This window comes from Triturus cristatus, chromosome 5_1 (assembly GCF_964204655.1).
Source record: "Triturus cristatus chromosome 5_1, aTriCri1.1, whole genome shotgun sequence".
NCBI classification, from domain to species: domain Eukaryota; kingdom Metazoa; phylum Chordata; class Amphibia; order Caudata; family Salamandridae; genus Triturus; species Triturus cristatus.
In genome coordinates, this window is record NC_140587.1 from 949,294,056 (window position 1) to 949,308,012 (window position 13,957).

Below are 13,957 nucleotides of genomic sequence, written 5' to 3' on the forward strand. Positions count from 1 at the left end.
TCAGAGGCGGTTCCCTTATTTGCGTGGGTCGTGGCAGCATTTAACTGAGGCAATCACTTTGCATCTGCGCCCGCACCATTTTGCAGACGGGGGTGCAGATGAAAAGATGCCCTTACTGTAATGTTGGGCCCTAGGCCCTCATGCTCAGTAAAAGGACGGACACAGACACATAGTTGGGGATCGTGGGAATGGCCACGAGCACGTGCGCTCGGCCTTTTTATTGACAGCGTCACCTGACCCAGTGACGTCTGTGGTGGGTGGGTGTACAGTGTACTACATACATGCTGGAACACTAGAACGTGTCCATGCTGGGACACTACACTTACGAGGTGCACTGAAAGTGCCCCAGAAAAAGGTGTCTCAATGTCAGTGTGCCCACCTAAGGGCAGCCCGATGAAGGGAAGAAAGGGCATCCTATGTACCCCCTCCTCTCCCACCCCCAAGACTGTCCCCTGCAGGCAGGTGCGTTCACTCAAAGCTTTAAAGTGCAGGCCAGTTGCCGTGTGCACATAGAAACATGGAGCCCTTTCAAAGCAGCTGCCTTCTATTTCCCTGAATGTGCCCTGGGGCAGCTCTTTCAGTGTAATACTGCACACTGTTCCTGTTAGCCCATGGCACATCTGTCTAAAGGCGTTCTAGGTGCAAACAGCGACAGCGCCCCCTTCCCAACACGGCCCCTGTTGTTTAGCATGAGCAAAGTGTTTGATGGTGAGCAGCTACAGTTGATATCTCAGATTCTCTATAGAATTTAACGTGTGGATGAAAATTACTCGAACGTTTTTCCTGTCCCTACAGTATCCAGCCACTGTAGCCCAAAAATGAAAGGTTCCAAAGGCTGAGTCCTCCGTTCGACAATTTGCAAGACGCAGCCCATTGCCATTCAGAGCGCACCAAGACATCAAGCGGCACAGGGTGAGTCGTTTTCGCTAAATGACTTGGGTTGTGATGCGGAAGAAATGGAAGACGCCATTTCTAAATGGGATGCGAATGCTGCCCTTGACCTGCATGCAATAGATACAGATGGCTTTTCTTGGCCTCATTGAACAGAGCTCCACAATTTGCTTGGCATCTTGTGCGTGCAGTTTTGATAAGGATGTGAGCAGCTGAAGTCGTGCATTCTATCATACACAGAGAAATATATCAGAAATACATTTTAAGTGCTCGATGCAGTTTTTTCAGTCATGGCAGCGTAAGAACATCTTAAATTTGATTTGAAATGCTGTGAGAGCAATTGCTTCTTTTTCTCTGGTTGTTTATCACACTTCAAACACCGAACTGATTACCTAATTCATAAAACTCTCAGGTACACAAGTAAGTAGCAGCCATTGAGTTTAGGAAATTACACGTGTTAGTGGATGATATAATTTGATATTCCTAACCGGGGGGGGGGGGGGGAGGGGGGGGGGTCTCGCTGTAAATCTAGCATGCATATCGCACCAAAGAAATATGGATTTTCACAAATATTTTTTTTCTTTACACTTAAAATAATTCCATGTTGTTTCCTTTCCCATAGACATCTTATAACCCTTATGAAAATGGTAATTGTTATACACTTTGCACCCTTTCTAGATCCCTTTGATTTTAATCACTTATGCATAAGATTAGAACTGCACCTAATTGTGTGAAAGTCATTGAAAAATGTTTATGTATACCGTCAAAGTTACAAAACTGTGGGGTCTGTTTACTAAGAATTAAAGCCATGGTTGTGTCACAAAAGTGATGCAAAACGTAGCAAAATCTTTTTTCACCTATTTACTTTCCTGCGTAAAACCTGCTTTGCTCTGGAAAATATCTTGAAAGTAATGAAAATTACTTAGCGCCAAGGGGCATACCATGGGTGGTGCCTGGGCATTCCCATGCAACCACCCAAGGTATCCATTGCTAAGCCGTCTTTACTTAAAAAAGTTGACAGGATTTAGCATCAGAAAATAGCATCCATTTCAAATATACGCTAGGAAGGACAAATGCTTTCATTTCTCCTTTTTTTCCCAACTATGTGTGTTGCACTGTACAGCACACATACAAAGTGGTAACAGGTTTCAAGTTAGTCTAAGAATGGTATACCTATGCTAGACGGTAAACAACATTTACCGCAAAACTTTGTCCCCGCAGGGAATCACAACGCGGTCGTTACAACGACCGCGTTGTGATTCCGCATACCATTACTCCGCAAGTCGTAACAACGACTTACGGGGGGGGAGGGGGGAGGTGTTGGATTTAAAATCCAACACCTTCCCTAGTGTCCGCACAGACTGGAGTTGGAATAGTAAATTATACTATTCCAACATCCAGCGCCCCCCTCCGCAAGTCGTTGTTCCGACTTGCGGACTAATGGTATGCGGAATCACAACGCGGTCGTTGTAACAACCGGGTTGTGATTCTCTGCGGTTAAAAAGACTGCGGGATGACGAGATAGATTCATGCTAGACTCATGGAGACACCCTTGCACTATGGTGCAAGGGTGCATGGCAGCATATTTTTGAGCCGGTGCTCGGGAGAGGGGAGCAGAGTGCCATATTTCTGTAAATATGGCTCTATCCTGCTCTCTCCATCTCACACAGTGCAGCGTTTGGGGCTGCTGCACTGCACTCCATGAGAATCTAGTAGATCTGCCCTTTATTCATCTCATTTCCATTTAATTTCTTTTACCACTTCTGTCACAACTTGAAACGCCTTCTGCTCCTGTTCTAAGCATTACTAAGAACATGGGGGGCATAATTACTAGCAATTGGTGTGGGGCAGCACCGCATATCATTTGCTGCGCTGCTCTACACCAATTTGAAATTACAGAAATGCACCGTATTTACAAGATATGGTGCAGTCCTGTCCTTTCAGTCAGCGCTGGCACACATTTTGCAGCTGTGCACCAACGCAGGCACCCTTGCACTATGGTGCAAGGCTATCTGTGTTGTTGGTATGGTTGTTTTTGTGCAGGAAGGGGCACCTTCCTGCACAAAAACAATCATGTGAGGCGTTTTCCTCTTTCTATGTGTGAATGCAGCACACGTGGAAAGAGGATAAAACAAGGAGAAATGTAAAAAAAATTCCTTGTTCCACCTGCTCTAGGGCCGCGCAAGGTTTTGGCGCTGCCCCAGTTTTACCCAATGTTGTAAATCTGGGGCAGCGTCAAATTCCATGGATGTTGAGTGGAAACACCCACAGCAACACCCGTGGAATGCCTCTTTCATGCAGAGTAAGCCAATGCAGCGACATGCGCTGCCTCGCCTTACTCCATATCTACAAGGCCACGAAAAGCCACTCATGATGGCTTTATATGGCCTTGAAGATATGGCTAAGTCCTGTGCGCCACCAGAATGTCATAAAAAGTGACGGTGCGGTGGCGCACAGGGCTTGAAGATATGCCCCATAGTGTACATTTTCACATGTGGAAATGCTTTGGGAAAGCTCTTTTGTGTCAACCCCTCTAACCACCCATACCTCTGCTTGTCTATCAGTGTGTATGTGTATTTTGGTAGTTACTCCATTAGTGCTGTGTGTGGCCATATGTATATATGTGTGTGTATATATGTTTGGGTGTGTTTATGTGTGCCAGTTTGTGTTGTTTATGTTCCTTGATGCCCCTATCCTTTATATCCCTTGGTCTGTGTGGAAGTGTACCCATTTGTCGGACTGGCTGTACAAGTGCTAATGTGTTGCTTGGCCAGCAGGCATGTTTTCATGTGTTTTTGTTCTACGTACCTGGACGCCTGCATGTTTGTTCATCTGTAGGGATAGGTACTTGTAGATCTGTAGATCTGTTGCTCGGTTTTACTGTATAACTGTAATTGTGCTGTATGTGTGATCTATGTGTCAGCATGAGCTTGTACAGAGTCTTTGTTTCCATTCCCGATACAAGAGGCACAAGTCTTGGTTTGTGAATGCTTGTTTTTCTAATGTCCTGAGCTGCTGGTGAAGACCATTATAGCACTGACAAACGTTATTCGCTCAAGCCCTTTGCAGTAATAATCAATAAACTTTGTGGATAATAGGTTGCAATTTTCTTCAAGGCCTCATTCAAGCCATGGAGCAATTTCTTTCCATTTGTCCAGTTTGTCTACCCATGCTAGAAACTAAAGTGGAGTCCAATATTCATTCTTCCACTGATCTTAAAGGCATGGCTAGAATGTGTGTGAAATCTGGCAGGTTCCTGATGACTTTGTGCATCACCAGAAAAAGAATTCTCAATACTTCGGAGATGTCGACAACACCCTACAGACAGCAGAGTTCTGACATTTCCAGAAGTATCTTGGGGATGAATGTCAATAAATGTATACGGTGTTTCCGAAGTGCCTAGCTACCTGATTCTAGTTTTGTTTTTGTTTTCATCATGCAGGTCTAAATTGATCTTACTACATAACCTCATTTTTTCAAGGGGGGAAAAGCAAGCTCTTAACCCAAGGAGAGAATAGTCTTATTTATTGAATGCTTTTCTTGATTTTAAAAAAGAATAACCATGCTCTTCTTCTCTGAGGCAAATCGTGAAAAAAATACTTTAAAAAAAATCTTAGAAAACATCCTCATTCACTACTGTACTACTAAAAAAATATAACATATGTGTGAGAAGGGTTTACCTGCAAGGAAGAGGTGGTGCCATGTTCTTTTGCCAGCACGCTTTTAATGCAGCCTCAGATGGTGCTTCCCTTCTCTCCCCTTCCAGGTGTGCATCCACAGGACAGGGAAGTGACAAATAGACAGCAGAGCTAGCATCAGGGACAGAGGGGCATATCAACAACAACCGGCGATAATTATCGCTGAGCGCACTTAGCGCTCGGATAATTATCGCCGGCTAGCGCCGATTTTTATCGCTGAGATAGCGTGCTATTAGCAACGCTTATCTCATCAGCGATAAAAATCCTAGCGCTAACTGGCTAACGTGAGATTATCGCTGGAAACCCAGCGATAATCTCACGTTAGCTTGCTGAGAGGGACTCACAAACTTAGCCATGATATCCTCCTTCCATAGGATATCATGGCTAAGTCAGTCCTGAAGCAGGTGTTAGGAAAGTAGCGATAACAGGTGTTATCGCTACTTTTCCTGACTCTATGCTTCATAGCGTGGGGCTTGATGATAGGAGAAATGTCGCTTAGCGACATTTCTCCTATCATGTCAGGTCAGGAACGCCCACTTTGCATCTCATTAGAGATGCAAAGCTGGGCGTTAGAAATCCCCACGCTAAAGCAAGGTTTCACGCGTTAGCATGACCTTGCTAATATAGCTATAAAATTATCGCCGCTTTTCGGCCGAAAACAGCCCCTAAAGCGGCGATAATTTTTTATCGCCCCATTGTAAATATGCCCCAGAGATCCATAGTCGTAGATCCCAGTTTTTTAGAGTTGAGAAAAAGACTTGAGTGGTCCTCTCCCGAGGAGGACGGATTCGAGCCTCTACAACTGGACCTGATGGCATGATGAGAAGTGGAGACGGAGCTACCCCAAGCAAGGAAGGATAAAACAGTAGGAATGTGGTAAATACAGTTTAAAATAAAAGAAAGAGGCGAGGATAAATAAATGGGAGTGGAGGTGCCGTGAGCGAAACAAAATTAGAAACCAATCTAATTGGGGTATGGACTGACTACGAGGCACAAAGGAACTAGGTGAAGACCAGTGTGCATGAGTTGAGGTTGAAAGTGTGTCAACAATGAGTGATATTGGATGTTTTCCCAGGTTTACCTGCCTATTGTTTTGTATTAAAATGTGGTGTTTCTGATTGTAGAAATATCTCTCTGGTTGCTATCAGTTATCTATTCAATAATTTGTTTTTGGATTACATTTTTCAATTTATGTCATCAAGGATTTTTCTAATTTGCGAAATAATGGTGTGTGGGGGTGGGCATATATAAACAGCTCATTAACCACAAAGATGTGGGAGAATGATTTGTTTAGAATTAGCTCAAAATAACAAGTTTCTCCCTCTTTTTAAAACCTTTGCCCGACCCACTTGCAGGTCAGAGCCAGCTTAGATTGAGATGAAGAGACTCCCATCTTGCTGCAAACAGACTATCACCTGTCAGTCAGAAAAACTCTAGCATCATTTATGTCTCTGTCTTGAATCATGACCAAACCAAAATGCCAAGTGTAGCAAAGGTCACAACACATGCGTTTTGACCAGAGCAGGCTGCGGCGCAGAGGCGCAGTGGGTCATGGAAGACGTCTTGCCCAACCTCCCCGTAGTGTGCAACTCCAACGTGCTGAGCAACCTCCACAACAGTAAGGTATGGCGTGCGCTGAGAGCCAGGAGCCGCTGCACGGCTGCTGCATTTCTGGGCAGGGAGACATCTTGTGTGATGCACTACTTCAGAAATATGGAAGCAGTGTCGAAATTAGCAAAGTAACATGTTTTATACCCAGTGTGGCGGCCCACATGACTCATGGGTGGTGAGTCTTGCGTCTCTGCTCCTGTTCTCCACAAGGAACAGGAAGCTAGGAAGAACAGCCAGGGTCCCCTGACCAATCACAACGCTGCAATGCAGCAGTGTGATTGGTAAGCTCTCAGGATCCCCTCACCAATTACAATGCCACTATGCAGCATTGTGATTGGTTTTGAGCACCCTGGTTTGACTCTCAACCAGCGAGTTGGGGCTTGGGCATGTTCTCCACGGAGGCTGTAATTCAGCCTGAATGGAGAACAGGGAAAGTGCGCATGACTGTTTTGGGTGGCACAAGAGGGCCAACCAAACAGTCATTGGGCACTTAGGAGTGGGCAAACCACTCCTCCACTGCCCTGCTCCAAGAGCAGAGCAGCCCGACCACCCGCCCACCCACAAAGGAAACATAAAATGATAATAACTCAATGTTATTATCATTTTATATTTCCTTTACTTTGCACTGCTCAAAAGCAGTGGGGCGAGTCTCCACCACAATAGCGGAGGAGCCGCCACTGTTTATAGCCCTTCATTACAAAATATAAAGAGCTAAAACAGCTCTTCGCTGTGACGTGGCTATGCACAGGGGATCTAGTATCCATGTGTGTTTGATAGACAGAATAAGGGCTTATCGGGTCAGAATTTATTAAAATAAGGCTTAGAATAGTCAGAGGGAGTCTTCTAAAGGGGTGTTTTGTTTTGCACATTTTGAAAAAGAGGAAAAGTGTGTCTGGGACTTAGAATAGATAGAGCAAATATTATGTTGCAAGTGTGATCAACTTGGAGGAGGGGTATCATGCTTGTTGTTTTGGTGGCATTTTGTGGTTCTTTTTCACCTTAGTAACCAGGGTCATAGTTTTTTTTTTTTACAGAGTTTTATATAGCACGAACTTGACCCAAATCAGGTATCAGAGCGCTTTACATAGCACCAGTTTCGTTACACAAGGACACATTAGTTTTTGTTAGGCACAGGGAGATTAAGTGATTTGCCCAGAATCACGGGATGTTCAGTGTCATTGCCAAGACTCGAACCCAGTTCCCCAGATTCGAGGTCCACCGCCCTAGCCGTTAGGCCAACTCCTCTCCCAAGTTACCGATAGTGCAGCAGATGTACTGTCACCGGAACCCAAGGGGCATATTATCAAGGACGGCGTTAAAATTATCCCCGGTTTAGCGGCAGAAAACTGCTGCTTAAGCGGTGATAATGGGCTTGATAATATGCCCTGGAGAATTCCAATAGAAGCCCATGTTCACACCAGAACATGGACTTCTACTGAAATTCTCAAGGGCATATTATCAAGCCCATTATCGCCGCTTTAGCGGCAGTTTTCTGATGCTAAACCAGCGATCATTTTTAACACCATCCTTGATAATATGCCCCCAAGTGTCTAAGAGGGCAGTTACACCCCAGTTTTCATGGTTGTCTTTTATTGTCTAAGGTGGGATTTGATGGCATTTTTCAACTGTTTGCCGTGTGGTCTATCGTATTCTGGGTGCACCACAGTTTGTAACCCTTGCATGATTCTACTTTTTGCAGAAGCGCGCACACAGCCTATTAGCAGCAAATATCAGTGGCATAGCATACCAGGTGCCGCAGATTTTAATATTCGTTCAGTCGCCATGACAGGCTTGATTCAGTGAGTCATAGCTGTTTAAAACTAGCCTTGGCCAAAACATTGCACAAGAATCTTGCAGTGCATCATCCTTTTCTTTCCACCACTTGTCAATGAAATGCGATTCTCTGCCTTATCTGCTTGGTACTGTGAGACGAAGCTGGGATGACACTCACAGAGAATTCCATCGTATTTCTTCCCTTTAACCACGCTCAGGAAATGCAGACCATGTGCTATTTTTAGGTCTTGGCTAGACTGCGCTTGCATTGTCTCGAAAAGACACGCAGTACCTACTTTGTGGGCTTCAGCCGACCCGTAGGCTTCCCATTTGCTTGCTCCATTTTCTCTCTCCTATTGTTTCTCTCCATTTGTCCATGGCATGCATTCATCATGCCTCTCCCTCTGTTCATCCCTCCCCTAGACCCGGGACTAAGTACACTATCCCACCACCATCCCTCATTTGATGACCAAATTAGGAAATTCTTTATTCTTTGTTTAAGAGCCCTTATCATAAGTACCAGTGTTTTCACTTGTTTCAAAGACTGCTTAAATATCAGTGTCACTGCCCCACTCTAAATCCAAAACAATCTGTCCCACTCCATCTGCTCCACTACAATCGAAAACAATCTGCCACACTCAAATCCCCCCACTCCAATCCAAAACAATCTGCCCACTCCAATCTGCCCCACTCCAATCCATAACAAGCTGGCCCACTCCACTCAGGCTCACTACAATCTGCCCCTCTCCAATCCAGGGCTATCTGAGATTAGGAACACTAGTCTTGTGACAACCTCTAAGGCTGGGACTGGAAATGCCACAATTATGTGTTTACCCAGAGCCAATGGATGTTCCTTTAAAACAGCTGTTTGAACTGCAGTCAAAAAAATATTTATTAATGAAAACCACATTCTCACATTTGAATATAAACACAATGTATGAGCAATCTGCACTGTTTCACCTTTAAAACATATGTGTACCCATTGGATCCTGCAATTATGCAGATTACCAAGTTGGTAATGTTAACACATTTGTGTAAATGTTTATACTCAAGCATGTCAGTCTGTAAAAAGTAATGAACAGAAATGCGCAAATATAAAGGAGAGTTCAGATGCAAAATATGCCAGTACAACAAATGCAGGAGCAAATGCAAAGACAAGTCATGATAATGCAGGTCCCACAGGCTCAAATGGCCCCACAAAATATTGGAAACCCGAGATTTAATTTGAACCAGATGCCAAAAGAAAACACAAATTCCTTTCAGAATATAAAGGAAAATATTTCCAACAATTCCCTAATGGAAACGTTTTTCTGAAATTTCCTTTGATAGTCATGGCTCCGGCTCCAATGCTTCTCAATGACAGTGCCTGAGAAGGGAGGAAGATTGCGTGCTCGGTGCAGTCTTAGAGGTAAACCAGAGTGGTCCATTTGTAATTGGTGAAGTAAATGGCCACCCCATATCATTTTTTATAGATACTAGTGCTATCATATCCGCTGTTAGACCTGTGGAAGTCACAGAGCTACCCTCTTGGAAAGAAAGAACCAAGTTGTAAAAGTTTCAAATAGACAGATTACCAATCCAATTTCGGAGAAGGCCTATCAAGGCTCACCTGAAGTTTTGCAGGAACGAGATGCAAGAAGCTGAAGAGCAGGTCCCCCCTTCCCTTTTTTACTAAGTATGCCCAACAGAGTCAAAGAAAGACCAGTGTATAAGTGGAAGAGGGGAAACAAGGAAAACGAGAAATAAAGAAGGTTCCTTGGTTTGACCAGTGCAGCAAGAATTCGCCAGTTGAAGATGTGTGTGACCCTTCAATAAAGAACAAGAGTGAGACCCTGTAAGGGCGAGAGCGTAGCAGACTGTATGTATCAACAAGATAAGTAACTATCTTCACTACGTGTTTTACTCCCCTCTTCTACTTTAATCCAAAAGTATTCCCTCAGGAGTCAGAATAGTTCTATAGCAAAAAGAAGATATACAAAGACAGAGATAAGCCAGTGAATACACATAACCAATGCAATTTTGGAGTACATGACAACTTTCTTACCCTTAATGTAAGACAGGAAAAAGAAAAATATAGCCCAAAAAAATAAATCTCTTATACATATAACCAAAAACAAGAATGATATATGTATTTTCAGATGTATGAAATATAAAAAGTGCAAAACATATGCAGGCTAATATGTTGTCTCCTTAACTGCAGGGAACTATCCACAGACTGAAATCCTCAGATGCAGCCTTCTCAAGGTGCAAATTAAAAAAGAATACATATGTCCATTATGTAAAGCCAAGGGAGACTTCAGTCACATAAGTATATGTTTGTATTGAAGCATACAAATATACAGAGCAGCGCAAGCGTGTTACCACCATAGGAGAGCCTTTTGAGTCTTTAGCGTATGTTTGTCTTTCCTTTTTTCTTTGTAGATCAAGCAGACACAGGAAATGCCCGGACGCAAGGCACCTGCAAGGAGCCCCAGGGAAATTGATCTCCAGCTCCAGAAAGGATCCACAGGATGAAGGATGCCGCAACCGACGTCACCACCTAGACTACAGGGAGCCAACAACGAGGACTGATTTCAGGGAAAGCCAAGACAAAACCGGAAGAGGTACGTGTGACCCGGACGGAAAGGAGACACCCATGGACTAGAACGTGAAGCGCTCCTTCTGTGTTCTCGGGTTGCTTTGTACTCGCTTTGCTCCTCCCCCACTGCAACTTGCTGCGGACGCGGAGCAACCCCGCCAAGGTCCTTGTAAAAATAGGCTCTTTGGAGGAAAGTTAAATTGTGCAATATACTGCACCCCGGAGGGAACTTCAGACTCATGATGAAGATGTAGAATATAAAATGGTTCAACAAAAGACAGCTGTAGGGTTGGTTCCATCAATGACAATTGAAGAATTACCTGCTGACGTGAAAGAAACTGTGACCCAGAAGTGGGTTTTCACAGGATAGGACATTGGACTGATTAAAGGAGTACAACCAGTCCAGATTACCATAAAAGCAAATGCTGTGTTTCCAAGAACTCTACTGTACCATGTGTCCTCAGAAACAATTGCAGGAATCACAATTGTGATAGAGGATATGATACAGAAAGGAGTTTTGAGGGAACTAACTGGGAGTCCATGTAATTCTCCTATCATGGCTTTATAGAACCTAAATGGGAAATTTCAGATTGTGCTGCACCTTCAAAAAATTAATGAAATAGTTGTCCCATTTTGTCCAATGGTACGGAATACAGCCACCATATTGCTTGAGAGGCTTTCTTCTCAGTGACATTACATGAAGATAGCTAGTTCTTTTTATCATTCATGTTTCAGTACACAGTTTTGGCACAATGCCAAGTTCCATAAGGGTATACAGAGAGTCCATCAATTTTCAACCAGATTTTTTAAAAGAATCTGGAGCCATTGCAGATGACCTATACTTCAATACTTGTAAAATATCTGATGACCTTCTTGTGGCATCAGAGACACAAGAGGCTTGTAAACAAGTTATCATTGTGTTGGTAAATCACCTGGTTGAGAACGGACATAAAGCGTCGCCAGGTAAACTGTTGTACTGTTAGAAAAAAGTTCCTTATCTGGGACACATAATTGAGAAAGGAAGTAGAATGGTGTCACCAGAGAGTGTGGAAGCAATTCTTCAGATAAATCCACCACAAACACAGAAAGACGTTAGGGTGTTTCTGGGAATGGTTGGCCACTGTAGATAATGGATACCAAACTTTACCCTAGTGGCGAAACCTTTACTGAGGCTGACACACAGGGATATGTCTGATCTACTTCCATGGGACAGCAAATGTTTGAAAGCCTTCCTAGAGCTGAAAGATAAACTTGGTTGTGCCCCAGCACTAGAGAAGCCAAATAACAGTAATGATTTTTTTCCTGTTTTGCAGTGAGAGGGAAGACTGCTCTCTCTCAGTGCTAACACAGATGCATGGTGATGCTCGAAAACCTGTGGCTTATTATTTATACCACCCGTGACTCTGTTGCCTCAAGTTTGCCTGGCTGTCTTAAAGCCGTTGCAGGAGTGACCACTAGTTTGGAAAAAAGTGACAAGATAGCAATGGGATATCCAGCAACTATAATGGTCCCTCACTCTGTGGAGCTTCTATTGACAAGAGCAAAACACAGTACATGACCCATAATCACCTTACACAACTTGAGCAGAGTATATTGTCTTCAGAGAATGTTGTAATTATAACATACCAGATCCTGCTGCTTTACTTCCAGTAAATGATGTTTGTGATTAAAATTGATCATGATTGCCTAGATGTTGTGAATATCGTTGAATGCAATGTCAATGTACACCATAATATATGTACACATAACAATGTCAATACCGGTAAATATGATGTTGATGAACACCATGAAAAATGTATGCATAATAATAAGAATGTTGGTAAATGCGATGTCAATGTCAGCCATGTTATAGGTACACGTAATAACGAACCCGTATCATTGCTATCGAATCCACCCGAGATGACCTCCCCATCAACCCGAGTCAGAGATACGTGGTCAGACAGGCCCTGTAACCCAAACGCCTACCGCTTCATCAGTCACACGTGGGGTTCCACTTAGCCTGAAGACAAATTCACAAGCAGTGAAAACCCATTTCACTCCCACAGATAGGCAGCTACACCAGCTGAGGAGATTGGCCCCAATAAAACACGTTTGGTCAAAGGGACTACACGTTCCCAAAATACCACAAAGGTAGATGCCACATTTAGGTGCCGATTACGATCCTGGAAAAACCGGGTACGAACCGTCGGTAGGAGCGTTTTCTCCGTCCGACTCGTACCCGGTTGTAAAACTTTACAAACATGCAAGTACGATTCGCACGGAAACACCATTTCCGTACGAATCGTAAAAAACACCGTCCGACGAAAACATACATACGAATGTGATCCGGGAATGCCCCGACGTGACGTCAGGACGCTGTCAGGCAGCGTTTCACGACCCAGGAAGTATGATTCGAACCGACAGCAGTCCGGACGGCAATATTTTTACGGCACCCAAAAAGTGCCGGAAAAGCGAAGTACGCCGCGAAACGACCAGAATAGGGAGCCCGGTACGCGCCGTACCCCCCCAGCCCCCATGAGTACGCGCCGTACCCCCCCAGCCCCCATGAGTACGCGCCGAACCCCCCGTGTATGTACACCCCTGTACGCGTCGAACCCCCCGTGTATGTACACCCCTGTACGTGTCAAACCCCCCGTGTATGTACACCCCTGTACGTTCGAGTCGTACCCCCACCCGTGTATGTATGGTGCGTACCCCCAGCGTGTAGCGCTGGGGGTACGCACCGTACATACACGGGTGGGGGTACGACTCGAACGTACAGGGGTGTACATACACGGGGGGTTCGACACGTACAGGGGTGTACATACACGGGGGGGTTTGACACGTACAGGGGTGTACATACACGGGTGGGGGTACGACTCGAACGTACAGGGGTGTACATACACGGGGGGTTCGACACGTACAGGGGTGTACATACATGGGGGTTCGACACGTACAGGGGTGTACATACACGGGTGGGGGTATGACTCGAACGTACAGGGGTGTACATACACGGGGGGTTTGGCGCGTACTCACGGGGGCTGGGGGGGTACAGCACATACTCACGGGGGCTGGGGGGGGTACGGCGCATATGCGGGCACATGTCTCCATGGTTGCAATGGGAGTTCGGTGCGGACGGTGTTTTTTCCATACGGTTGTGACATCGGACACACGGGATGGATCGTACTTGCGCGGTCGGACTTCACTTTTCACGTTTGTATGGTAAATCGTCCGGGGAGGTGTCGGACACATTTTCCGACCCGAGGTCTTGAGGGGAATTATTCCCAATGCGACTCGCATGGGCTTTTTACCATGCGAATCGTGATTGCCAGTTTGTACGGCACTTGTATGATTCGTACGGTAAAAAGACCGGATACGAGTCGGACGGGCAATTTTTTTACCGGATCGTGATCGGCACCTTAGTAAG

The 13,957-nt window shown here is 44.8% G+C and overlaps 1 protein-coding gene across 1 annotated transcript in view; it reads left to right on the top strand.

Annotated features, from left to right (window-relative positions):
- The window catches only part of LOC146832708 (zinc finger BED domain-containing protein 5-like), a 43,330-nt gene extending 32,874 nt beyond the window's left edge, over positions 1–10,456 (top strand). Inside the window, exon 2 of the mRNA XM_085603963.1 lies at positions 10,395–10,456. Coding sequence (XP_085460089.1) covers positions 10,395–10,456 — 62 coding nt within the window. The remainder of the gene's footprint in view (positions 1–10,394) is intronic.
- Positions 10,457–13,957: the final 3,501 nt, after the last annotated feature.